Genomic DNA, 27,794 nt, shown 5'->3' with positions numbered 1-27,794 from the left:
ATCATGACAAGTGTTTTTGTAGTATAACAAAACTTAGATATCCATTGATTTAAGCTTTGCAAATCTAAAATTAACACTTGTTTTAAAACAAAACAAAAAAGGCACGTTCAGTTTATAGGCTATTGCATACTACGGGGACTGGCTCACTATCAAAGAGTAAACTGATCTACATGCGACTCGTTTCAGAAACGCAAAATGCTCAGTTTCGCAATTAGCTCAATAAAAGCGCGACTTTCTATTGATATTATTTCTTTGGAGTGGGTTTTATTTAAAGTTTACAATTATAGTACCAACGAATTTCTTTTCTATTTTAACTTTCATTTGTTTCGATTCAAAGAAGGTGGCTATGATTCGCATGACAGGAACACAATACACGAATTTTCTATGAATGAAATCTGATTAGCCAAACTCATGAATGGTCAACTGCGTACAAGTGATATGCTCTTTTCGTTCTTTGGGAATGGAAGGCATGCACTGCTTGCCTCAATCAAATTCAAAAAAAAAATTAAAAAAATTTTCCATTAAATATTACAAACATTTTTTTACTGAATACAGTAGTAGAAACATGAGTAAAAAGCATTGTTTACGTGAAATTAAGTTTTTTTGTAAAATTATAGGTTAAAATAATTTGTTGTGAAATTTTGTGGTGGGCAAGCGCCCTGTCAGCCTTTTTCCTCCATTAGAACTCAATATTTACACTTTTATTTCGCTTTTAATTTTTTTGTTGTTCAAATTCTGGTGCACCCCAAATATTTTTCTATAGCCACTACTGTGGTAAGTCACATGCAGGCTACAATTCCGACACCAATAAACTGATGTTTGTATTTGCACCTGTTTGGCTCTTGTGAGTCACGCTACTGAATTTCATGCCTTCACAAATTAACCAGCAATACGTCATAAGCATCAACCCCACCGATTCTAGTATAAGCCACAAAGAAAAGCAAATAAACGTGGTATCCATATCATTTATCGTAGGCTACTACAAGAAAAAGCAATAGATATATTTGAATTTTTCACTTGTCTAACCAAAACTTTTTAAATATTTTTTTGCAACAGATTGTTTCAAGAAGCCACTTTTCTGCTTTTTTTGAAGGAGAGTAGGATTTAGTGCAGAGTGGTAGATTAATACTTCTACTCTGCAGGTTTTATCCAATGTTTAACAAGTTGTGCTCACAAACGTATTTTAAACATTGTCTGTGGGTTTCACTTTGGTAACTGTAAATATTAGTCGGAACTTTTTGCTTTAACTGCTTTGGTAACCCAAGCTCTATTTTAAAATAAGTCAAAATATCGACATTGCATCAAATCAAAACCAAGACCAAAACCTGTGGGATCAAATCGAACCCCTAAGTATGCTATAAGCGGTTTTCGGTCAATATTTTATGATTGCTTAAATGATGGTGTAAAATTGCTATTAAGTGATCCATGTTTCGGTTAAAAATTAACGTTAGCTCACAGTAACGCAGCAGACACTCAATAAACAGTGCGACTATTTGCTACGTGTGTTCAAATAAAAAGCCCTGTCTTTGCCTTGAAAAGAATTGTTGGCAGTAACGTTGACAAGGGGGTCCAGGGGGTACTTTTGGACTCAGGACCGGAAAGATTTTCAGAGCTCGGAAACTTGGGAAACCCCCGCGACCCCGCGTATTCTTTGGGTGTAATGCGTTTTTCTTAAAAGTGTCTTAATTTGGGGCTCAAATAATTCTCTCAACGCCCCTGATCGTTAGTTATACGATCGCAAATGATCTGCTCTGCATCTTGATTACAACTTTACGTAGCCTACCAGGCTATTTCAATTCTCCAATAAGGTTTTGACTGATTTATTTTCATTAACTTGAAGCCCGTTTGAAAGTGACCTTGATCTTTAAGTTATGTCAAAGAAAGTTACATCTGGTAGCCTATGAGCAAGCCCTACAATTACCGTTGGGCGGTGCCCTAATGTCACACAATTGCTACCACTCGCACAAGTTGGCTTCCTTTGGCGTTGTTAACAATTATTGCTGCTTACTGTGGTTACCTTTGTACGACATCAATAAAGAACAACCTGACATAAATCAAACTGTTGTAAAAACCAATTTTGACAACAAAAACAAAACCAAAAAGAATTACCGAAAAGATTGAAATTTTAACTTTAATTCTTGCACAAACAGACTATATAACGATTGACAATTCTATCCGGTTTTGTTCTTTTAAACTTTGGTCATTGGATGTGATTTATTCGACTGTAATGCTATTTTCGTAAATCAAAGATGATCAAACGGGCGTAACTGGCATGACGATTGCCTATTTACAAATCACTTCGCCGTGTGGCTTATCTTTCTGCGTGGACGTCGCTATCATTGCGATGTGCAAGCCGTCTGCTGCAAACAGAACTGACTGTTTCACATTTGTGCACATGAAACAAAAAGATAGAGACGAGATTTCTAAACGTTTCATAGAATCGACAAACAATCATTAATCTTCATCGCCAAACGGACAATTGTGGAAGTAGGATTAAAAAACATTACTTTTTGTTGGGGTATTTTTTCCCTTGCATGAAAGTTGCCTTGCACACCAGTGGCTGTTTTGTTGTCTGAAAGTCCTGCTTACATTTTGTATTTTGGTCTGCTCCGTTTAGGCAACTTTTTTGCAGCATCCAAGTAAAACTTATGCAAGCCAGAAACTGTTTAAAACATTTCAATCTTTCTATGGAATGTTATATGTAACTTGCTTTTATGCAACATCAATAAAATATTGTGTTAAAAGTAGCCTGTCAGAGAACTTAATACATACGGTACTGTCAATCATATCAATGAGGTATTTTTGGATCCGCAATCTTTTCAGAAGCCCGGTATTCTTTTTGAAGGACTTGATATGATATAAAAAATTATTTTAGGAGTGTCTAGTTTTTGTCGGGAGGGCTTCGCATGTTTTTGGTGCTGGATTCGACTTGTTCTCACAACTGCCTTGACTATGGCAAGCTGGTGTTGCTGATCTTAGTTTTGTAAAAATTACCCAATCCGACAAAGGTTGTCTTTAGTAAAAAATGGGAACAGGACATCGGGATTTGAAAGAGAGCAAAACATAAGCATGTTTGAAACTACTGCAATTTGTTAATAGTATATATTTTTTGCTCAAGGGCGTAGGAACGTTGCGATTGATGTTGTAATGATAGGCTATAGTCCAAGGGCGATAATTGTTCCTATCATAAAGTCTACATTTCGGAAACAATACATTTGAAATCCTACGACAGTGACACTTTTCTAAACCCAACTCAACCATGCAGCGGGTAGACAGGAAGACAAAGCCTTCACTATATCTTTGAAGTAAAAACATTCAACTCGTAATTCATTTTTGAGTCAGAAAGACAAAGCTTAAGCCCGGTTTTGCTGTCATCAGCAAACCAGCTGGACGGTAGTTTTGTAGACGTTTAATATTTCATTCTAAGCTTCTAGTTTGAACATGCCAATTCTGCCAAACACAACACGTTTCGTTCTTGAAAACACATCAAAGAACGTCTGTGCTTTTTTATTTTTCTTAGGCACGCAAAATGTCATACGAGGATGAGTTTTCTCTGCTGATCAGAAACAACAGCATCAACCGATGCGCTGAAGTTCTAGCACTTACGACTGGGATATTTCACGTTTGCATATGTATTGGACAGAAAAGCTACAAAATATTCTTTGTGTGATAGTTTAATCAACACACAAGATATGGCTCACAATCCCGGATGTTAATTACGGAATTCAAACATTATTTGCCTGATGCTGCCCCAGTCACCAAACGTTGTCTTTTTAACATTGTTGCGACGTAAAAAGACAACTTTTACCGACTTGGACGAATTCTGTTAATTACAAGGTGACGATACTGATATAAATAGTACGATAACACACGCATATGGAGTACATATAATGATGTGATGAATGCAGTAACACAAATTACGAAAAATAAGGCAAAAATCACTTTAATCAACCTAAACCACAGCAAAACAAGAGGAAACCTAAAATGCCACAAATCTGATCATGACAGTACGAATCACATACATTAAAACTTAGTGCGTTTGCACAGTGCTGAAGTTAAATCATCTTCCGCAACCGCAAATAAAGGGCCTTTTACACTTCTCCAAAGCCAAGTAACGACTCACTTATGAACATAATCAGCAGCAAAAACTGCCTGCTTGCATCGCTTCAACGTCTGGCCACGTGGAAAAGGCAACTGCTACTGGGTAGTTTGCTTCATCGCAAAAGTGATTATCAAAGAAGTAACGACAATGTCGTCCATTGAGATTGTACGTCTTGCTACTTTGTTGCAACGCAGTGCGGACGGTCCTTCAAAAGTGATCGATATATTCTTTGCTCAATGACACTTCGATGACCGATGCCAGCAGCGCGTACGCATAAAGTCGAAAAACAACATCAGTGGCACTCAGAGTGTCGCCGATCTGACGTATGTCTAATTCCCCTCTTGAAGATAACACAGGCATATTCATGCTTCAGAGAAGCTAATTAATTACAGTGTTAAGCAAATGTCGACTCGCTTGTGCTTTACATCAATAAATAAGCATCATGCCACCCCAGCGAGTAAATCAGTCATTTTTTACATTGATTCATAATTTTGCAGATGTTGAATCAATGTAAACAGGACTGATTTGTTGCTAGGTGAAACACGAATCTACAGGGTTTAAACCGTTTCGTAATGTTAAATCAACGTTTGAACAGCGTGAAAATTATTCGCATAAACATTTTTCACTGCATATGTCCCAGCAAAAGCTGTTGATTTTAATGTAAAAATCCAGAAAAAGGGACAAGCCGTGAAAAGTTCAACGTCTGCAGACGTTAAATCAATGTAAAAAAGACATTGCTGTCTGGGACATCCGTTGCAAAATGACCACGGTAGCACACAACAGTAAAACACCAAATCGTAAGTTATCAATATCACATGTTTAAGTTTGGCTGTATCCAATGGATTAACTGTTGATCCAAGGCATATCGTGTATGTTTGGGCTCGACCAGGTGATATAAATTAATTAAAATACTCGTGCAGTTCAATTTAAAGCGTTTGAAATTGAATTAAAAGAAAAATCAGCGAAATTAAATAGAAATTAAATCTTGATGACACAGTGAAGGACAGTTGTATTTCGTGTATGACAGCTTTAAATTACTCAATAGCAGCATGTTTGATTTTTCAGGCAGCAAAAGTACCATTTTACATTTTCTCACATTTCCGTCAAATTTATATTTTTTCACACTTTCGTTAAATCGACCAAGCCCTTGCACAAGACTTTTTGTTTAGTTTGACATCACTTCGAAATTTCTGTTTTTCCATTCCACATTGAGTAAAACTTTGACAATACGTGAAAGTAAAATTACTTCTTTTAATTACCAACCGCACAAGGGTGAACAACAAGTCAAAACTACCTTTTGCTGTTTACATCCGTAATCAAATCGAGCGAAACCAGTCGTTATGAGCTAAGATGAATCACGTCTGTTATTAGCTTCTGATTGAAACATTTAAAGCGCAGGAAAGACGCTTTGAAGAAAGAAGCCAGTTGTCTCTTAGCCGTTTTCAAATATATTGCGCAGCATACGCATTGCACTTCGTTGCCGAGTAGCGATATTGGAATAGCGGCAACCAAACACCGACAGTTCTCTTGGAGCGCTGGGAGAGTAACTATATTTCATCTTAGCAAGATAACACGTGTTAAGTCAAGCACAAGTACTTTCTCCACCAAACAACTGATTTCCTGCGAGCTTTTTTGGATTTGTCCGATTTCAGAGAGTCAGTTTTCCTTCTCCAAGACTTCTTTTTGCTTTTTCTCTCTTTGTGTTCGTTGAAATGTATTGCTTCGAGAAGAGCGGTGTCAAACACCTCTTTCAAGTTCTTTTGAGTCAGAGCGGAGCACTCTACATACATGGAAGCACCAAACTGCTTTGCAAAGCCACGCGCTTCATCTTCACTCACGGGTCTTGCACTGTGAATAATAAAGATGATAACGTGTTTTTTATATGTGTTAATACTTAGGGCTGCACCGATAACGGTTTATGAGTTGCTCTCAGCATTTTACAAGGCACTTGATTTTAACACAAACGCATAGAGGCGCAGCCGAGTGTCAATTTTTCATCAATCTATTTTCTCGGTGGTGGATGTTAAGAAGGAACGAGGCTGGGTGCTGCTTTCATTGTTTTTTTGGTACAACATTGTACGGAACTCACGTCTACCAGCCCAAAAGCGAGCAAGAAACAAAATGATCACCTTTAAAAAAAAACTTCTGATGCAGTTGCATTCACAAAATGACACAAGCGTCAACTAACACATGATTCAAGTCAAACTACAACTGTGTAAATATGTATATGACTTAACACCCACTTATTCACTTTATGTACATACTTGAATCTGGCAAGGTCCACAAGGTAGTCAAGATCGGTTCGCAAATCGGTCTGTGTTCCTACCAAAACAATGGGGACTTTGGGAAGGTATTTCTTGATTTCAGGCAGCCATTTGTCGCGAACATTGCATAGAGATGTAGGACGAACAACACTAAAGCAAACTAGGAAGACATCGGTCCCTGGATAACAGAGCGGTCTCATATTGTCAAATTCATCCTGCAAAGCAAACAGAGTGGAGATAGAGTGTTACTCATTTTTTCTTCTGGTAGTTTGTAATATTGTTTTTTGGTGCTAAAAAATTGAGTCATTCAGTAAATACCGTGTTGAGCTACAAAAATAGAAGGTATAAAAAAAGATTATTTTACTGTTGACAAGACAAAGTTCAATGGAAAGATTCATCACGCTTTCAATATAGCAACATGCACTTCCTCACATTATCCCAATATTTCCGTTTTTTAAAGGCCACACAGCCGTTTGAATTTGTTGGTAACTTAATGTACTTTTCAATGTATGCAATAACGCTTATTGCTGGTGGCAAATATAAGCATACACAGCCAGAAAGCACACAAGGCTAAATTATTATTTATTCGGCCCAGCCTAATTTTAGGTAAGCCTGGAATTATAGTTGAAAATCACGTTTGATAGAATATTTTATAAGCAGCGTTTTTTCCATGACTGCATTAACAGTCTCTTAATCAAGTGAACGTGTTATAGCTTATGTGAAGCCACACAGTGAACGTGCACGATGAACATGTGGCCTACGACCCTCAATACACTTTATGGATCACTAATTCAGCAAAGTGACGTCAAAGGTGTTGCGCAATGTGTGACTAATGGCGTCCGCTGCTAGCTCGATCGGGTGTCATCTGCATCTTTATTTGCACCGTTGAAGTGTAATTGCATCCCTGATCATATATTAAATGTATACTTAGTGACAATAATTATTTCGTTAGAACAAAAGATGGGACCACAAAACCATTTTCATTAGGAAGTGGAAATAATTGAAAACACAGATTCAAGTAAATAAGTCACCAGTGTTTTGTTGAATTTAGAAAGAGGTGACAAGTGAGCATTCACCATTGAGTGCATGATGCAGCTTGCCGCTTCACTGTAATCTGCTTTTGAAGAAAATTGGTTTGAAGATTTAATTATGAAATTACCACTTGCACAGAAAGATGTTTGCCGTGCGGACAAAAAGGAGATTATCTATTGCAAAGCTATTAAGGGTTATTACCAGCAGTTTGTTTCATTGCACATTTCAGAAATCAATAATTGAGACAATGGTTGTTGTGGACAGTACTTCTATCGGGTGGATAATAATCTCCAACGCACTGCGTTCTCAGCACCGGTCAAAATGAGGTCATTCACGTAACAAATCCAGTTGGTAAATCCTCCAGCGCTTTTACGCCGATGCAACATCGCTGACCGTTAAGTTGCAAGCAAGAAATGCGCATTTACAAGGCAGAGAAGGTACGAGCTCGCAGCTTTCAATAACTCTTTGTTTAGAAGCAATCTTGTTGACAAGTTAATCGACGCGGTAAATATGCAATATCCATTCAAATCCACGGCACAAAACGGCAATGTGCAACTAGTTTCGACAGAGATCAAATCATGCCGCTACTTGAAAAACGAGTTCGAAAGATTCATGACAATGGGATACGTTCTTTAGCTTCCATGACAATGAGCATTCACAGAGCAAGTAGTTTCAAAACTTTTAACGGAATCAAGGCCAATAATTTTATAACGAAATATTCCTTTGGTTTTGAAAAAGCTCAGAACAATCCTGCAATGATGAAAGCCTCAAGCCGAGCTAGCACTTGGTGCCATAAAATCAGCAACCTACTGCCTTGGAACGTCATCAAAAAATTGGTGTTGCCTGTTCATCCTTCACATGGTCTGCGGGGAAAAAGTGACTCACAGTTTTCCCGATGCGTTTTCTGTTGTATTAATAAAGCCCAAAAGCTATAAAAACTTCACGCACCAGAGAATCGGGAAGTTGAAAAGAAATCAGGCAATTTTAAATCTCTGTGGGAGTTAATAACACCCGTCATGACACAAACATCTAACCAACCATTCATTCGTTTTTCTTTATCAGGTCAGAAAGCCAACGTCAAAACAACGAAATAAGATGAAAAGATCGAATCTTTTGAGTTTCCGAAGACTTAGCACACAGACAATGCAATACTGTTTTTTAAATCAATGATTCTAGCACTTTAGAAAATGCTGTGAAGTTCTAGCCTTTACAAAAAATTGCCTGCCTTTTGTTAACGCATTGCCCTGTCCACCATGGCACAAAGGCCAGGAAACAAATTGTGTCATTGCTTTTCAACTCACAAAACCAGTTCGCTTTGCAACGCTTGAACGTCCTTAGACGTTGAGTCAACATGAAAAGAACTAAATTTCTTTGTGAGGTTGAAAGACTGTATTTGACATTATCCAACGCCCAGAAAACAAAAATAATCATCTTCTGAACAGATAAGCTCAGGAAACTTTCAGTTATTTTTCGGTTGGAAAGGCAGCAACGATAACAACATACATACAGCAGGTGAAGCATTTTATTTTTATGATGCGAAACCTCTTGAACAATTATTGAAATCTTTCTACTTCGCAGATCAGCTGGCAAAGCCTAGTTTTTTTACGTCAAACATTCGTACGTTGAATCACACGTCTGTAAACGTTGCGTCACTGCTGTTCAAGTGTTCAGTTATGGACAAACCAACGAGGCAAGCATCAGAATCGAGCGATTGACATATTGTGGTCGGAATGGGAAAGTCAACAATCGTGGTTATGGTGCTATGTGTCAAAACTTCCAAATTGCAAGGGAAGAACAGATGCATGAGTCAGCAGTTCTTTGTTTTACCTTCCTTCAATCCATTCATACCAACGTTGAAGCATCGTAGAAAAGACTCGATCTGACATTCTGGCAGTCACTTGACAAAGTTACTCATTACGAAGGCGCAAAGACAACTTGATAACCACGATCCCATTTCCAGAAAAGAGAAGCTGTTTCTTGCCTTTGTGACAGTTTACCACACGCTGTTATTGTATCCATTTCCTGATGAATGATTTTAGGCTGTTGATGTCAATGAGAAAAGCTAGTCGGAGCCCGGATATTTTCATAAGGAAAGTGCCAACCGTGACCAGGCTTTGTCGTCGCGACAATGAAAGGTGTTTTCAAACGGGTTTGTCAATAAATAAAAGTAATCATCAGATTCGGTACGCCCATTGGGAAAAAACCGCTGCAATGACACTGTGAGGATTAGATGTAAGTTTTGAGAAAACATCATGCTTTTCCATGCAGCAGTTATGAAGTGTCTTGAGTATTCTCTTGTCATAATAAGAAAGTGTTCTCAGAACTTACTTAGGTATCAACGAAAACCTTCATAGTTCTCAAAAAGACTGTGGAGTGTGGATGCTATTCTATAAATATGCAATGCAACACATCCCAGCCAGCAAACCCATGTTTTATTTACATTGACTCAACGTCAGTAAACATTAAAGAAATTGGAAAAGGACTGATTGGCAGCTGACATAATTCAAGTAAAAAAGGTATTTAGGAAGATAAGGGGTTTCTTCGTCTGGTTCCAAAGTTATGTTACACAAAAGTTCAATTCAAATTTTGGCTTTCTAACACACCCAACATGAGTTCGTGTGGCAATGCATTTGCAAATCCCTGGGTTGCCGACACAAAGCACCACACATTTGAACACAATTATGGTAAATGAGATTGACCATATAACAAAATTCCTGTTTCATGGTCTGAATTCGTGGTTTGTTTCTTATAGTGAAATTTTATCGCCACGCCAGGATCTTTTCATGCAACTTAATCTGGGCTACACGCTGTTTAGACATGTCATAAACTGAAACGAGTATCACCGGAAAAGTGCCTTCAATCTACTAGCAACGTTCCGTCAACACGAGAGAAAGTTAAGCGAAGTTAAACCATGCTGAACAAAGACGTTCTCCAAGTTTACAACTACATCAAAGTTATTTGATGGTTGCTGTTATGGCCAGACCAAATATTTATTGATGTAGTAACCAAAAAACATGTTTCAAAGGCTCTTTCCGAAGTAGAAACGGTAGTAGTATGAGTAGAATGGCATCCTGAGCTGATGTTTCAAGACCATTGAACAAAAAACTACAGCAATCATTTGATACAGCTTCCATTCAAACGGGATCGGCTAATTCGATTACGTAATTATCGGGTAACGCTTCCTCGAGTAGAGAATCGCAAAACAGCAGTCGTTGACTCATGACGTCAAAGCCACCACTGTTTCGTCGAGTTGTTTGTCATTGGAGGATGAAGACGCGTTTGAATAACATCACGTGCTTAAAGTTGCACTAATCGTAACACTGTCCAATTTTGCCAAGTAACTGGAAGATGGTTTCAAAAGTTTATTTTTTAATTTATACGAAAGTATTGCTACAAGGCATTTGTCTTAACGTAACTTAAGACTTTTTTGAGATCATATTAGTAAGCAGCACCTTCAAAACACATCGCTGCTACTTTTGTTTCTATTAAACAGATAAATATTTTGGTTGAACAAAAATTTAACAGAAAAGACGAAGGCGTCTGTTTTTGATCAAATCGGAATTCGTTTGTGAGACTACATTAATTATATCATACTATGGAAAACCGTCATAAATTGGTGGTTTTGCTGTAAGTTGTGCGCCACGCCTTCACCAAACTGTGGAACGACTGGCAATGAAGACTGATAAGCGTATCTTTTAGCCCTGATGAAGGTCATTTTGTTAGCAGCAACTTATATACAAACAAACCTAACTGCGTAAAAGGAAAGTACTGGTGGAACAGCTAAAAAGAATTACGTCACTGATTCAAAATGACAACAAGCATCGCCATTCATTGAAGCCATTGGGTTGCACTTGTGAATGTAAACTCAAGCTGGATTCAAACAACAGAATAGAACTGTTGAATAGATTAAAAAGGTTTTGAGTGCTTGCAAAGAGGTCCCACTAGACAACCCATTAACCATAAAAGGAAGTATGTTTATTTCTTCGTCCTTTGAGATCACAGCTTAGAGATTTGAAATCGCATTCTTCTTATTTAACATGCGAATCTGTTTAAACAGCGTTTTGAACAAAATCTACATTATGTAATGTATTCATGGAGCGTTTTTCGAAATACGCTTTTTGAGGTCGAGCGGAAACACAAGCCCAATGTACACACACACATCATATTCATTGATCTTAATGCAGTTTTTTCATTTTGTCAGTGACCGTTAGTATGGTATTTGAGATTTAAATGCAAATTGTCTAAAAGAAGAGTTTTAAGCACACAAATGCACACCAGTGTAAAGGCACAGCTCTGTCAACACTAGGAATTGGAATGCGAATATCACAAGTGAATTCTAGACTTCTAATGATATACGCATCTCCGCCCTCAATACGACTGTGTCAGTCAACAAGCTGAAATATGAAAGACCTAAACGTTTACGGAAATCGTTTTAACGTACATTTAGACGTTGAATCTATGGAAGAAATGATACAGTGAAATACACTTTGTTTGTTTATTTACCTGTCCTGCTGTGTCACATATTTGCAGCCGCACTGGAGAATCATCAACTTTTATTCGAACTGCAAATAAAGATTTCAATTTGATTTGCTGCAATACGTGGGATAGAATAATTCAAAATTGACTTTTTGTGCTCAAACAGACAATGTCAACACAAGGCAAAGTAATTACGAATAACTTTGCTGATGAAGTGTCTTCGTTGTGTCAAATGCATTATTTTCCCACCTTGTTGCTAGCAAGCGTTTAATTTGTAACTGATAAAGCTTTGGTAGAGAGTTTGCTTTGTTGAACCATAGAGAAATAAAACATAGTAACTTTAGCGGGTTTAGCATACTTTATTTCACACAAAATATAACATAATTAAATAAAATAAACTGTGTCGAAACGTGTCGAAAACGTTTGAGTTTATTTTATTTAATTATGTTATATTTTGTGTGAAATAAAGTATGCTAAACCCGCTAAAGTTACTATGTTTTATTTCTCTATAATTTGTAACTACAACATAATGTCAGCGCACACGTCAAAGGTTAATCAAGAAATAGCTCAAATACAGAATTACAACGTGAGGTTGAAAAGGAAGTCGACTATACCAATGTCAAGATTTCGTCAGTTTATTTTTGTTACTGGAAAATTTTCTCTTTCGCAGAGAGAGATCAACGCGGCATGCTGCATTTTGTACTAACCGTTTCATTCAGATGCAGCTGAATTACACGGCTAGTGCAAATTGCAACAGCTGGAGCATTCCACAAAACAAATAATGCAATGAAGCAACCCTCCGCGCAATCGCTGAAACCAACACAGGAGACATCTGCAGAGAAACAACTTTTTCCACCTTGAGTTTGGTATATTTAATTCTATAACCTAACATTTATAATCGCTTGCTTTACATGAAATATCTATTTTTCCTTCATCACCAATTATTTTCTTTGCAAACTATTGCTACGGAAAACGTTTTTCAGTTGGGAGTAAACAAGAAATCATTTGCGACCCAAATAAAAACGCGAGAAAAGAGAAAAGCGGCTTGTTACTGTTACTGTAGTTTGTTATTACAAAAACAGCCAGAATATAATGACATACTAGCAGTCCGCGTGGAGAAATATCCAAAAACATCCAATCAAATCTTCTGTGTTTGGTTTCTTTAATTGCAATTACACTTACACAGTAATTAACCAACACGGTAACGCTGTTTATAACTCACTTACCAGAGTAATTATCGTAGGCGGTGGGAACATATTCAGTTGGATATCCATTTGTAGTGTAACTCACAACCAGGCTGGTTTTTCCCACAGCACCGTCACCAAGCAGAACACATTTCAGTCGATTTTCACGGTCAAGTTCACATTTTTCAGCAGCGGGTATCACATCGGGGGTCAAACTGTTCCTTTCTTCGCAATAATCTTCACTAAATCTTGAAGATACATTGGGAGCCATCGACAGCTTGTTATTATTATTCGACAGCGTTTTCGGCGAAAACAAAGTGCCAGCTCCACCTGCGGTTGGCAATCTTCTTTGAGGTGCTGACTCGTTCATGTACCAAGTTGCGTGCAGTGCTTTTCTCAAAAACTACTTTTCAAGACTAGATTATAGCTAAATTCTGCAATTGAAAGTACAGTAGCAGCAAACATACACAATCAAGCCAGAATGAACGCGGCCTTTGCTCGCAGACTGCTCATGACAAATGAAAGCTTCAATGGGATTAATTCCACTCTGAGAGAAGCTTTTTCTTTTCTCTTTATTCTCTTGAATATACACTCCTTAATCGGTTTCTTTGAATGGCTCTTGCGTAGAGATACAAAATGTACGCAAGCCTGAAGTCGCTATTTGACGTCGCAAAACGTAAAAACTCAATTGAATTCATTCAATCAAACGTCTGCAAAAGCAGAGTTGCGCCCAAGCGTTTGTTTTACGAGGAACGCATCCCTACATTGTTGAACTTTTAAAACGAATCAAGCTAACATAGAAAATTGAACAATAAAAAATTTGGTAAAACTCAACCAAATCGACTTCTCAAAGTATTTCGCTTTGTTTCGACAAAAAATCCTTACCATGATTTTATTTCGAAAACTTTTGTGGTCTAAAATTTGTTTCAAACTGAAAGAAAATTTTGTTTCATTGTGAGACACCAAAAGAAGACAAGACACAACACGACTAGGCAACAAGATTTAATTTCAACTTGTTTCAAATTATTTTCCTGGTGGATTTCGTTTGTTTCGACCACGCAATGGGTTTTAAACATCCTTAACTCAAAGGAAATAGCTGTGTTTATCATTTACCGACAAATACCGACATAAAAGTCAAAACGTTACGCCTTTGTTGGAAATTAATGGTATTCAGACTGGAAAAAAGATGAAGTAGACGCTGATGTATATGCTTTGATATGATACTTTACGATGGCGAGAGTTTTATCAATAGGCTAAATCACACAAGTTCCCGAACCTAGCTGATTTCATGTACTTCTTATGGAAGAAAGGTCTCGTAGGTTTAAAACATAGAAATGCGAGGTGAGTTTACAACAAACTAAATTAGATAAGACTCTATTCGGGCCTGAGTACGTTAAGCCCCTAGTTAGAATATAATATAGTGAGCATGCGCCGTATACAACGTAGCCTATGCAACTCATTTGGGTTTTATTAGGTTAATTTCAATGCTTTCGTTTCTTACGGCTGCCGTATTGCAGGTTACTAAATAAAATTTGAAGGCAAAATCGCTTTAGAAAAAACCAGCAAGCTAAACTGCACTAAAATCTTCTGTAGGCAATGATATGAGTGTTAACGTTAGCCTACTTTTTCTCTTGTTTTCTTCAAACATTGTTTGTCTCCATCTAATGTCAAATCAAACAACCAAGCATATTCAATGTGGATATTTTTTATACAGAAATATTAACTCATTCTTAGATCGTTCTGTTTCGCCATAAGGCTGAACAAACTGGAGACGAAGCAATTATCAGGCTAACAGAAATACCAAAAGTCTCCTGTCTCCTGCGCCCTACTCGAAAAGGTCAAAATATTTTTGTGTTCAACCTGTCAAATGCAGTTACTGAAATCAGGCAATCCCACAAAAGACAAACGAAGAACGCTGTCTCAGATAAGCGGTCTCGTCTGGTTTGGTTGGTTAATAATTGATGTCAAGTCCCGTCAAGTCAAACGTTACGTGTCATTGAATTTTAGTATCAACTCTACAACTGCGTGGTGCAGGAGCTCTACCTAACGGACGTTATATTCCGATAACTTTAGCATCCACCTACTTCTTCGCTTAAAAAAGTCAGCGGTAGGGATTAAAGTACCGATAGTTTACGTCACGTGGTTAGTTAAAAAAATTTAAAAGAAAGTTTATCATAAAAAAACGACGCAAATCATGAGTCAGTAGTTACTATCTGTTAAGCTACGGATCTTTCTATCTCTTACCAGGAAAAAGACTTGGGAAAGATTACTAAATGCTGAAAAGCTTGGGTGTTCGTCAGGACAATTATCGTTTCTAGCAGTAGCGTATTTAAGGAGGGGGGGGGGGGGATCAGTGGCGTAGCTAGGGAATATGCCGCACGGGGCGGATTCAGATTTTGCCGCTCCTTCAAGAATAAGCATGTGAAAATAAAATTTTTTTAATTGACTTAAAGTGGGAATTATTGTGTGTTTTGAACCAGTAGCGTAGCCAGTAATTTTGAAAGGGGGGGTTTTAAGGGCCGGCGGGCGAAGCCCGACGGCGTCCTCGCCAAAGACGACACCCAGAGGCGGGGGATCTGGGGGGCCTCCCCCAAAAAATTTTGAAAAATTATTTTGGATTTGGTGCATTCTGAGAGCATTTTCAACAAAAATGTGGGTATAAATATTCCTGTAAAATGGTGCTGTCCGGTGGCATAGCAAAAGGATAAGATCATGTTTTCTTGGGAATTTTTCGGTAACTTAATAAAGGTAAGTCTCTATGTTTTCTTGTTGCTAATTCCTGGCTGAGATATTTGAATGTTTGGTATTGGCAAAACTCGCTCTTTTAATGGAGTTTCGTTTAAAATTAGGCAAACTTTGTTTTAGAAACATAGAGACTGAAAGCATCATTCTCAATATCGTGACGTCACATGCGTGCCAAAGGGGGTTTGTAACCCCCAAACCCCTCCTCCCCCTTGGCTACGTCACTGTTTTGAACGTTGCTATTCTGTTTGCTTTTATTTTCCGTGTACTTTTGCATTATCAACAAAAAAACAAAACGTCCTGTCTGAAAGTGCCCCCCCCCCCAGACGTGCCGCCCGGGGCGTTCCGCCCCCCCGCTCCCCCTAGCTATGCCACTGGGGGGGATAAAGGGCGATGGCATCCCCACTAATAATCAGGTAAAAAAATAAAAAAAATACAAATTTTGTAAAAAAAACTTTTTGGTAAGGCTTGCTCAGTTTTTGGCGAAGAAGTCCTAATGTCACGGAGAGCACCGAGACAACAACATCGACCTAACATTCCAGCTGAAACTGCGGAGATCTATTTCAAAGGAACAGTTTTCTTCTTTTTTTTTCAATTGAATGGCACAAATTCACGAGAGATTCAATGAGCACTGCTAGCTAGCTTTTAAGTCAGCACATTCTGCCTTCAGTAGCGTAGCCAAGAATTTTGAAGGGGGGGGGGTTGACGACCCAGCGGCGGGGGGTCTGGGGGGCCTCCCCCAGAAAATTTTGAAAAATTACTTTGAATTTGGTGCATTCTGAGAGCATTTTCAACAAAAATGTGGTTACAAATATTCCTGTAAAATGGTGGTGTCTGGTAGCATAGCAAAAGGATAAGATCATGTTTTCTTCTGCATTTTTCGGAAATAAAGCTAAGTCTCTATGTTTTCTTGTTGCTAATTCCTGGCTGAGATGTTTGGTATTGGCAAAACTCGCTCTTTTAATGCAATTTTGTTTAAAATTAGGCAATTTTTTTAGACTGAAAGCATCATTCTCAATATTGTGACGTCATACGCGAGCCAAAGGGAGGTTGTAACCTCCAAACCCCTCCCCCCCCTTGGCTACGCCACTTTCTGCCTTCATTGATTCATGAAGAAGAGGACTGCTCAATCAACGAGAATTTCGACTTCTACCATTAAATGCTGGATGTTGAACTAAGCAATTGCTTTGCAGTTATTGAATTGCGAAGATGGAGAGCGAATTGGCTTGCACTTTTTGTGGATAAAGTAATTTACACAATACAAATTACACTAAGTAATTTGTATAGTGGTGACAAGTTTTTTAGTGGTGTAATGCACACCATTTTCGACAGCCTGTGGATATTTTTTACTGATATACAATTCTTGAAAGACGTTTTCCGAAGAGTATTTTTTTCGGTAGAAGAGTATACAAACGAAAAGATCCGGGAACTTTATGTTACAACTTTCCCACGAAGATATTAGCCTATGGTTTACCGCTGTGACCACCCCCAGACCCTCATTGGCCTCCAGCCGCCGAGTCAGCCGCTACGCGGCTGACTGACACAATGTCTTGGACCCCCCTAACAAAACTTTCTAAATACGCCACTGGTTTCTAGCACTAGTTGCAACGTTCATCTGATGAAAGTTAAAGTAAAAGCAACAACAAACAAGTTGAATACTGAAGAGTTTGGGTGTTCATCAGGACAATTATCGTTTCTAGCACTAGTTGCTACGTTCATCTGATGAAATTGAAAGTAAAATTAACAACAAACAAGATGGTTTATTGCTTCACTGACGTTTCGCGCACCATGACAATGCGCATCCTTAGAGCGAGTAACATACAAAATAAAATTTCTCACACAAACAAGTTGATTGTGACACTAGCACTGTGCAGTGTGCTCTGTGCACACCACCACGCCGCTAAGTTGGGTGAACACAGTCTGTCGCTGCGTGCGTGGCCAAGTGAGAAAAAAAGTTTTAGCGGGACACTCGAAAGAATGTCTGTGCAACAACATCGCTCCAGAGCTGAAAACATGTAGGCTATGGCCAGGCGCGAATCTAAGAGTTTTTTTCGGGGGGGGCCAGAAAATTTGAAAATCAATTAAAAAGAAAGAAAAAGCTAAACAGATATGAACAATGATACTACGACTGTACGACATAGGCTATACGATATGCTAGAAAATAGACATTAAAACAACCATTTTCATCAATTGTGATGCCGAGGGACTAATATCAGCTGTTTAGAAGCATATCAAACCATTTGATGCGAAAACATACAATTTTTTTACAAAATTTCGGGGGGGGGCCCCCCCATAAATCCGCGCCTGGCTATGGCTATCCATCTTTTTTAGACGCAATGAATGTTAGTTGTTTGATAGAATAAAATCACAGCGCACTTAAATACAGTTATTGATCTAAAAATAATTGTAGAGTCACCAAAGCTTCAAAAAAGTAAACATTTGAAGCAAAATCAACAATGATAAAAGTTGAACAACGAAAATGAAAATAGTATGGTAAGCGCTTGCCTGTAGTGATTCTAGAAGTTGGGAAGGCTTTCCCCCAGAAAGTTTAGACTAATTTATTTGTTATGGTCGCATTTTGAGTTTGCTGGGATCCAATATACAGTGTCTTTTTGTTTAAGAGAAAGTTTTGTATAGTCTTGTATTGTATTGTCTTGTATAGTCTTGTCTTGTATTGCATTGCATCACATAGAAAAATAAGATTTGTTTTATTAGAAAAACTGGAGAAAAACTGCTTGTTTTGCATATTTTTAGGAGGGTGGGCACATAAACATGTGCCCCTCGGTCATTTTTTGAAAAGTGATATACAATATTCAACACATGAAATATTCTACCTTTTTCTAGAATCTAGAGTCTGGACTTATGCTATGTTTGGTATTTGTCGTTTAGCACAATGAATTGAACAAGGATGCCAAAATTTTCTAACAACTGCCTGTAAATAATTACATGTAGCATTTGGCAACACTGTTATATTTCGCGCCATTTGTTCATTTTGCTTTTTGCTGAGATGGCCCAGGGCCAGGGCTGCCCTGGGCCAGATGGCAGGGAAGTATAAGAAAATCTTAGCTGGAAGGTGGATTTAGTGGGTCAGCAATTACCCAATTTTTTTCTTCAAGTGGCTTTTTATACTCCAGGTTCCAACCTCGCCTGCAATGATTTGGTCTTGTTTTTTTGTATTCTGCCAATAATTCGCAACCTGTGTACTTCATTGTAATGTGATGTTTTTATTTGAAGGCTGACTTTGTTGTCTTAGTTTAGGTGAGATTACTGATTATCAGGGCTGCGCTACGGAGCCACTATATAAGAGGCCTGACTCCAGCTCTTATGTTGTTAGATTGATAATTTGTTTGGAAGTGGCTATTTTTCCACACTTACGGTAATGCCATGGTTACAATCAGGTGTTGCCAGAGTTAGGATTAAAGTTAGGAAGGGTAAAGGTTAGAGTTAGGAATAAGATTAGGCTTTTGATCTTTGCCCATGACTACAAATTATTTCCATAAAACAAGTTTTTGTTTTCAACAACTGTAAACTTTTCTCAAATTAGGGCAGAATTCCTTATCTGGCAACACTATTGAGGCTATTATTACACTATACAGTGTAAATATAGCCACAGCCAAATGGTTTAGTTGTTAAATTGACAAAAATAATAGCCTCTACAGGCCTCGAAATTCGTTTTTGTTGACGGCGGACAAACGTGTCCGGTCTGAGCAGCTATCTCGGCTGACAAATTACGTAAGTCTTACGGTGGACACACCAGTTTTAGCGTTGATCGTCATGTTTAATCACTTTATCTTGATAATTCTTCGCCATTTGAGAACTACTGTATAGCTACGGTTGAGAAGGCTTTTTAAAATTTCAGTGAAGTCACTTTGAAAGGCTTTCATCAGAGCAGCGATATGCGTTCAAAGAGTTAAAGCGCCGTGTAGATGCTTAATACGACGCATAACTGATTAACTTCCACCGAACGAGGTCGTGTGGCTTCTTGCGTCACAATGCTCTGGGCACGAGTCGGAAAACTTCTACACTAATGCCACTATTTTCTGCTGTGCAAAGTTTCATTGGGCTTTTTTCTTTAGGTTTATTTTTGTGTGTCTTGTGAGCGAAATTTACTTTTCTGTGGGCGTTTTCTTTTTTACTGTAATACCAAAACTTAACAAATTTTGCTGCATCTTGCTGTTATAGCCTACTCGTATAATCTAATTTTGTAACCAACCTTGCGTGTTATCAATATTAGTATATTACTGGATCAAAGCCAGACATTGTGACGTAAGACTTGAATTAAGTTGTGCGTGATTAGTGTAGAAGTACCGGTATTCCCATCGATTCTTAGCGAAGAATTTGCCTTTGTTAATCAATCGTTGAAGCAACGTAAAAGTCGAAAGTTTTCCTTTTTGAATGGAAGCTAGGAGATACAGTATTCACATTTTCTAGATGCGCGGGAAATTATATTCTTGCAACAATTGTTTGTGCTATGCAATGACGATTTGTATCGGTAGTTCCTGTGTTATTTCTCGGCGGATAAATATGTCCGATCTAGAGGGTACTTCCCGCGGACATCACATTCTGTGACGGCGGACATGTCCGCCGTGAATTTCGAGGCCTGCTCTACCAAATAAATATGTTAATAACTTGTTATCCTTTCATGTTTATATAAAAGCGTTTATCCATACACTTGGGTTGAACTTGTGAAAATAATGGAACAAGATAACTTCAATTACAAGACTGAATATGCGAAAAGCAACCGAGCATTATGTAAGGGTTGTATTAGTCACATTGCCAAAGACTCATTGAGGATAGCCATTATGGTACAATCCAGACACTTTGATGGAAAGGTATTGATGATTTTGCTATTAAAGTGGTAGAGTTATTACATACCGTATTCAACGTTTTTGTGTTGTTTTTAGGAAGTGGCTACATTTACGGCGCTGTAAATACAGTAGGGTGGTCCTCGAATGTATGGTAAAATTTTAAAGTTGGAAAAGTTTCGTTCTTACCCTCTCATTTGGTTCCTTTTTACTAAAAAACAGTTCACTAAAAGTTTGAAGTATTTTGATAAAGGTTTAGAGGTGCCACATGACCAGTGAAAATTGACAAAAATACAAAAATTTTGTCAAAATAGGTAAACCGCCTAAATATATGTCTTAAAAACAAGACCTCAACAATATACATTGCACTGCAGATAAAAACGAAGAAAAATAGGCAACAATCTTGCCAAATTAGGCAGTAGCCACTACTCCGGTCTGTAGTGGGCTATAAAACATGCATATGCTGTAACATAGGCGCCGACTTTTATTTTTGCACGGGGTGGCGGATAGCACAGTATGGCAACCTAAAAACTTTCAAACTGCATGTTTTTGTTTGATTTTTACTAAGCGTGTTTCGTAGATGCAATTGCCTTTTCACACCTGATTTGTAGCTCGATAATTCACAAAGCAACTTTAAAACAAAGCACAGGAGGTACGTCGTGAATTTTATTGTTACGTTGCTGCTCTGACACTTAACATTTGGCAAAAATATTTTTGCGAACAGCAGCTCTGTCAGTCCAACTGTTAATCAACTGGTCAAGTTGTAACAGTGCAGCTTCTGCTTGATAAACATTTAAAATTAGGACGTGGTTCAATCGCTGTTGCGTCATGGTAGATCGCAAGTAGGTTTTTATGCGGCTGAGTGCACTAAACGATCGCTCCGCCTTGCAGGTGGTGGAAGGGAACGATAAGTATATTTTCACACTGCAGACCACGTTGGAAGCATTAATGAAATTGTTTCATTGCTTGCAAATAGATCAAGCAGTTGCGACATAGTTGCAAATCGGACAGAATGCTCTATCTTTGCATCTATCGTATTCTAGCCACGGGAATTCGCTCTCCACGATTTTTGATAGCTTCTCCCTTCAACAGCGATTATCCTGCTCGTGCTCGGTTCTTCCACCTCCCTGATCGTGCTAACGCTTTTTGGCAGTGGCACACTTTCGTTCAGGCGTTTGGTCACTTTCATGCTGGCTGAAATCCTGACTAGACGCAACAAAAATGACCTGCAATTTTGGACGCTTTTTCGGTGGCATCTTTAAGCTGAATAAAACTGGAATGTCGGCGAAAACTTTTACTGGACGACTTTTCGTAATTTTTTCTATGATGTAACAAGCAACTCCTATGTCAGACCAATAAATTCCCGCCTCAGACTTTTACAGGACGACTTTTCGTGATTTTTTCTATGATGTAACAAGCAACTCCTATGTTAGACCAATAAATTCCCGCCTCACAGTTTGTCATGCATTGACACGCAATATTACTGCATGAAGTAGATAACAAAGTAGAAATTAAAGCATGAAGTAGAAGTAGATAACAGTACACTCCAATTAAAATCGGAAAATAATTCAAAATGCAAAATCTTGAGTAATTGCAAAAGGTTGCTTTTATTATTGGGAATTGGGGTGTAGCTTTCCTCGAATAGAATCATGTAAACGTGTAAATTTGCAGAACATTAAAACTGCTACTTTACTAAGTGCACTTTTTAAATAAAACTCAAAAAGTTTCGAAAATTGCATTTTTTTAATGAAATTTGAAAATAGATATTCATTTATTTATTTAGGGGGTGGAGCTATCAATCATCGAGATAATTTTATTTCCAAGTATTTTATAGCTGGCATAATTTATAGCGATATCATGAGCAGTTTAAAAAATTTCAAAAAAGATTTTTGAGGGAGGCAATGGAAAGATCGTATTTTGTTGATTAATAAATCCTATTGTAAACCTAACAAATGTAACAATGACTTATGACAAGTAACAAATAAAACGATTGCAACAACAACAACAAGGAAAAATCTCGTAGCCGCGTGTTGCGTAATCTTCACGTAGCTTGCTTGATGTTACGCGAGTATCATGCTTGTGACAAAAACAATCATTTTCTTCGCAATACTGTATTGGTTCACCTCTTGCTTTACGTTGACTTGAAGCGAAAACCAATGATCAAAAAAAGATTTAAACGTCCGTTCAAATTACATTTATTTGCAGCAAGTAATGTAACCTAAATGGGGTGGCTGCCACCCCGTCACAGCGGTTACGGGGTGGCGTGGCCACCCCGTAGCCCCGTAAGTCGGCGCCAATGTGCTGTAATGATATGCTGAATATGCTGAACAAGTTATATCGCACCCACTTAGAGTGGATACATTTACAGGTCCCGTATATCAAAATATAGTTCAGTCTGTGGACTTTAAGTGCTTCTTTTTATTGCAATTTGGAAGATCACATCGGTGCTGCTCTACAGAATATACTGCATTTGATCTTCATCTTTTGTCAGAAAATTGTTAAAATTTTGCATCAATGCAATACCTCTTTCAGCAAAATCGTTGATCACATGAAGACCACTAACAATGCTTTCTGCCCTCTTATTACTTTCATCCACATACCATGCTACAACTTCCACCTTTTGAAAGTCAGATTGTAAATCCAGAACCTGGAATAATCGCATGCTATTGGATGTGACAAAGTCTGATGAATCTTTTGAAGAGACATCATCAGGCAATGAAGAAGTACGCTTTAATGGTAGACTACTCATACTGTTGGTGGGATGGGCCAATGGATAAGGTGTTGGTTTTCCAATTATGCAAACCTGGTTCGACTCCCGGCTTCAGCTGGTTGTTGAAAAAAACACTGCTCACCTCTACCCAGGGTGTAATAAATTGGGTGGGCGTAGTTCCTGAAGTAAAGGCGGCAGAGAGAAGGGAACTGGCCACCCTACTCTCTTTAGTGCCGAAGGCTTAGTATAATGAGAACCTTATCTTCTCATCCCTCAAAGCTCAGTATCTGAGTATGGGACCTTTACCTACTCATACTGTTATGGCTCAAGGCAAAAACCATAGCTTCTTTTTCAATACTTGAAACACCATCATCAAAAATGCAAGGCCAATGTGATAAGTGCCTTGAGAATGTTTTCATTGCTTCTTTGGCTACCACTGAATCATGTAGCTGATCAGCGGCGCAACTAGAAAAAATCAAAGGGGGTCGGCAACGAGAGAGAAAACTAACAATTATTTGTAGAAGTGGATATATCACAGTTAGATTGTTAGAATATTAGCCTAGTGTAATTTGACAGCGCAATGATCCAATTCTGTGACGTGCGAAGCGACCGTTTTCGCTCTGTCCGCGCTTGCTACTCTCTCAAAAAAGTTTCCCGCGCTTTCGAAAGTAGACAGCAAATTGTTTGCTCTCCAAGCCCACATTTTAAAAAGTAGTCCACACAAGCTTAGGGCCTGGATACACGTCAAGATTGTAAAGAAAATTTAATTGCCGTCTTTTTGATACCAAAATTATAAAATTGGTTTAAGAATGTGTGAAGTTGCGACCATACGAAGATTACAAATCAGACTAGCCTAAAGCCAGCTGCAGTTTCGTTTTGTGGGTTAATAAGGTTGCATCCTAAGTTGGGATGCCCTAAGTAGAATTTCAAATCCTTAAGATTCGAATCCATCCAGAATCGAATGTAAAAACCGCTTTTTATCGGGTAATTGGATTCGGAAATAATACGGAGAAAGGAAAAAAATTATAAAAAAAAAATTGAAAAAATGCTCCGCCGTCCGCAAAACGCCTGCAAGTCACGTGCGTCGTGCATGCCAATCCGTTTCTGCATGTGATTAACAGAGGTCCCTTACGTGTGTGCGCGCGCGCGTGTTGTTTTGAGAGAACAAAGGAAAGAAAAAGAAAACGATTGAACCTGAGAATGAGAACTTGTTAAAATGATGGCTTTGCAAAGCTTCTTTTTCATGCCGTTGTAAGCGTAAAGCTGAGCCGGTTTCCCAAGCCATTTTGTTTTTATGACATCAAATTGCGTGAATAAATGACGGTCTGTTAATATTTTGTATTGCGGTTTATGCGGCTTGAGCGTGAAACAAGTTTGGTATGCATAGAACGTAGCTTGAACGGACACACGTTAGGTAGTACGTAAGTCTCAGTCTAGTTAGTCGTCCCTCTTCTTGAAGTTGCAAATCTTAAAGGGGGCTGTCATGCCGACTAGACAGCCCCCCTAGTTGCGCCCCTGTAGCTGATATTCCTTTAGTCTTTTTAACAATTGCAGATCATTCCGTGGGGCGCATGCCGCATATTGTTAGAGAAGCAGTAAACCAAGATTTCAGGTATACTTTTAACACAAAAATGTCATTTTTTGAAACCACATTAATTACTCTTTATTGGTCAAATCAAACTGCATTCTAAACAGCCAATTCTTCAATGCATATATAGCAGTGGCCATCCATCTTGCCGCTAGGATAACGAAACCGAATGCGATGTGGTGGACTGGTGGTGCTCCATTAAGAATTATGATCAAGGAACTCGTGATAGTCATCTCTTGGTTGAGTTTTTGCCAACTGGTCCTTGCAAAAACTAATGATCTCATCAGCACAGCAGAAGTCATCATTTTCTAAGGTGACATAACAATCTTTGTCAAAACTATCCCACTTTGCTTTAAATCACTTAAAACAAGAGAATATTCGATCCAGATGATGGCCCAAGGCATGTTAAGAACACTCTTTGCAATACAAGTTTTAGAATATGGTGACTACAAGCAAAATGGAGCAAGTCCTTGTTTAATTCTATTGCAATTAAGATAAAGGCACCAGACTTAACACCAGCGTTGCTGGGTGTCGTGTCAAAACACATTGCTTTTACATTGTCAACAACACCCCATACTATTACTCCATTAGCTTGCACACTTCCTAATGAAGACTGCAACTTTGGCACTCCAAGCAATTTGTTAGTAGTCATTCCAGTGACAATTACTGGTAACCAGTCAACTATTTTTCTACCAGTTATATCTGGAAGGAGTTTTCCATCCCAGTGAACTGTGAGTAGAGTCATGAACAAATTCATGTATAATTTTTATGGAGATCTCTTGCCGATGAAGGATTCTTGCCCTACGTACTGATGAGCGATTAAGGGCTATTTCATCAAGGTGACATCCCAAACTGTTAGGGGTGCGACTTGTACCCGAATAAATACAGTATGTACCATAGGCGCCGAGTTTTTAAAATAGCTGGGCGGGCGAGCATACTGTCACGTCATAAAGGTTATTTTGTGCGTTTTTCAAAAGGGCGATTTTGCTCGGTTGTTGGACTAGCTTAGTTTTACATTTAAGTCTATGTCTCCTCTAACACGATTTGGAAACAAGTACGGTAATAAATATAATTGGTTCGCAACAACGTCTGGTCCTGGTAATTCAGTTCCGCATATTTTTTGTATTTGGTATGTGTGGGTTGCGGGTAGGGGTGTTCAATTTCGATTATTTGAATATTCGAAATTCAATTTGTTTTCGATTTCCGAATTTCGATGTCGAATATCACAACTATTCACCTAACTGCAAAATGTGATTTTATTGAAAGAAACGACATGAAAATTCGCTAGAAAACGCGAAAAAAAGCCATGAAAATTTGCGAAAAAAGAACACAAAATAACGCCTACAGCTCCAGGCCCATGTTGGTGATTATAAACACAAGCTGATCGACATGGTCAGTCACCCGTCAGTCGGGATCTCAGCTTCGTGACGGTCAGGCCAGCTTTTGAAAACGATCGCTCCGCTGAAGCCGAGGTCACTGGGATCCCAAACACTTCAAGTTCATCTTCACAGCGAGCGATTCACTGCCGCGACATTTCACTGCAGAGTGCAGAGGTTTCGACTCGAAAGCGACATCGAGTACGTTTGCAAGAGCATAAAGCTAAACGCACGCTCCGTCCACGTAGCAAATTATGTTGTTATTGGATGCATTCAACATCTGATGACATTGAAGCGACACAAAATGGTAGATGTTTGCTATGTCCCAGGCAGCAAAATCAGTCATTTTTACATTGATTCAACGTCTGCAGACATTAAATCAATGTAAAATGACAGATTTTGTTGTCTGGTGTTGGATTGTAGTATCGCAACTCGTTCGTAGTGATTATTATTTATCGCAAAGCTGTTGCGGTTTGCATTCAAAAAGTGTGTTCCTGCTGCCGATCGCTAGTTCATCTATTGTTTTATGTGTCAATATTCAATACAGCATAAAAAGTTGCCCCCACACAGAAATATGCGTGGGGGCCTGGCACCCACGCAGGCCCGTAGCCAGCCGGGGGCCAGGGGGGTCTCGTACTCTGAAAAAAATTTCGCCCCCCCTTAGCAAAATCTCAACATTCTCGAGCAACAGCTACAATTATAATAATTTTGCCCATTTAAATTTTTTCGCCCCCTCCCCCCTAAAAAAAAGTTGCCCCCCCTTGCTCTGCGGTCTAGCTACGGCCCTGCCCCCACGACTTAGGCGCCTATGGATTCGGTAAAAAATGAATAAAACTGCGACAAAGCTCAGCCTACACTTTCTGCTATTGCACAACGTAGCTATCTTCATTCTTGAGAGAAATTTGTGAAATTTGGCATTAAAAATGCCAACCTGGCATCCCTGGTGCAGGACTGCCCGTTGGACCCGCGAGAGCGTGTGGTAGTCACGTGATCGACGATGCACATGCGTCGAAGTCTTTTTTCGCTTGCAAAATGCGACAAGACAGATTTCGCGCCACTCGCGTTACTTTCAACCGCGTGCAGCCGAAAGGGCTGCTATAATTTCGAATATGTCCGATACGAAAAACGAATTTCGAATATCACCATAATCGAAATCGAATCAAATCGAAATTGAACACCCCTAGTTGCGGGACGAAAACTGCAATACTGTACTAGTTCCATAATTACATTACTATTGTTGATACAACACGATAACACACACACAATACATCGGTGGGTTCATACGATAAGTCGCTCTTAGCGGGCGCACAGATAAGATACAAGATGCTGTAATGCAACGCAGAAGCGATTTTACGGCAATTCAGCTCCCGAGAAGCCATCTAGCGATAAACTGCGCTATTGAACCGAGGTTACATTGAATCCACAATTAGAACAGTTACGTATATATATAACGAAGGAGCTGAATTGCAACTAATGACAACCAACGGTTTCATCCTGCCAAACCAACAGGTGTGC

General features: G+C 38.7%; 2 protein-coding genes across 2 annotated transcripts in view; one reads left to right on the top strand and one right to left on the bottom strand.

Annotated features, from left to right (window-relative positions):
- Window positions 1-3,494: 3,494 nt before the first annotated feature.
- Window positions 3,495-13,510, bottom strand: LOC145784117 (cell division control protein 42 homolog). The gene is made up of 4 exons (XM_082595873.1): window positions 13,101-13,510; window positions 11,902-11,960; window positions 6,367-6,581; window positions 3,495-5,950 (listed from the first exon to the last, which is right to left on the bottom strand). The coding sequence occupies exons 1-4, from the start codon at window positions 13,426-13,428 to the stop codon at window positions 5,680-5,682; spliced, it is 873 nt and encodes a 290-aa protein (XP_082451999.1). The 5' UTR covers window positions 13,429-13,510; the 3' UTR covers window positions 3,495-5,679.
- A 6,953-nt stretch (window positions 13,511-20,463) lies between these two features.
- LOC145783862 (poly [ADP-ribose] polymerase 1-like) overlaps window positions 20,464-27,794 on the top strand; it is a 29,234-nt gene continuing 21,903 nt past the window's right edge. Inside the window, exon 1 of the mRNA XM_082595617.1 lies at window positions 20,464-20,632. Within this exon, the coding sequence (XP_082451743.1) occupies window positions 20,495-20,632 (138 nt within the window). The 5' untranslated portion in view covers window positions 20,464-20,494. The remainder of the gene's footprint in view (window positions 20,633-27,794) is intronic.

Source organism: Aplidium turbinatum, chromosome 15 (assembly GCF_918807975.1).
Source record: "Aplidium turbinatum chromosome 15, kaAplTurb1.1, whole genome shotgun sequence".
NCBI classification, from domain to species: domain Eukaryota; kingdom Metazoa; phylum Chordata; class Ascidiacea; order Aplousobranchia; family Polyclinidae; genus Aplidium; species Aplidium turbinatum.
Note: the sequence above shows the minus strand (reverse complement) of the source record. Positions and strands in the feature narration are given on the sequence as shown.

Excerpts from the sequence above, each read along its gene's own strand:
- LOC145784117 (XM_082595873.1), bottom strand. The coding sequence starts at position 13,428 with ATGAACGAGTCAGCACCTCAAAGAAGATTGCCAACCGCAGGTGGAGCT. Across the intron at positions 6,582-11,901 it reads TATGTGACACAGCAGGACAG|GATGAATTTGACAATATGAG; the intron begins GTAAATAAACAA and ends TTTGCTTTGCAG. Across the intron at positions 5,951-6,366 it reads GTGGACCTTGCCAGATTCAA|TGCAAGACCCGTGAGTGAAG; the intron begins GTATGTACATAA and ends TATTATTCACAG.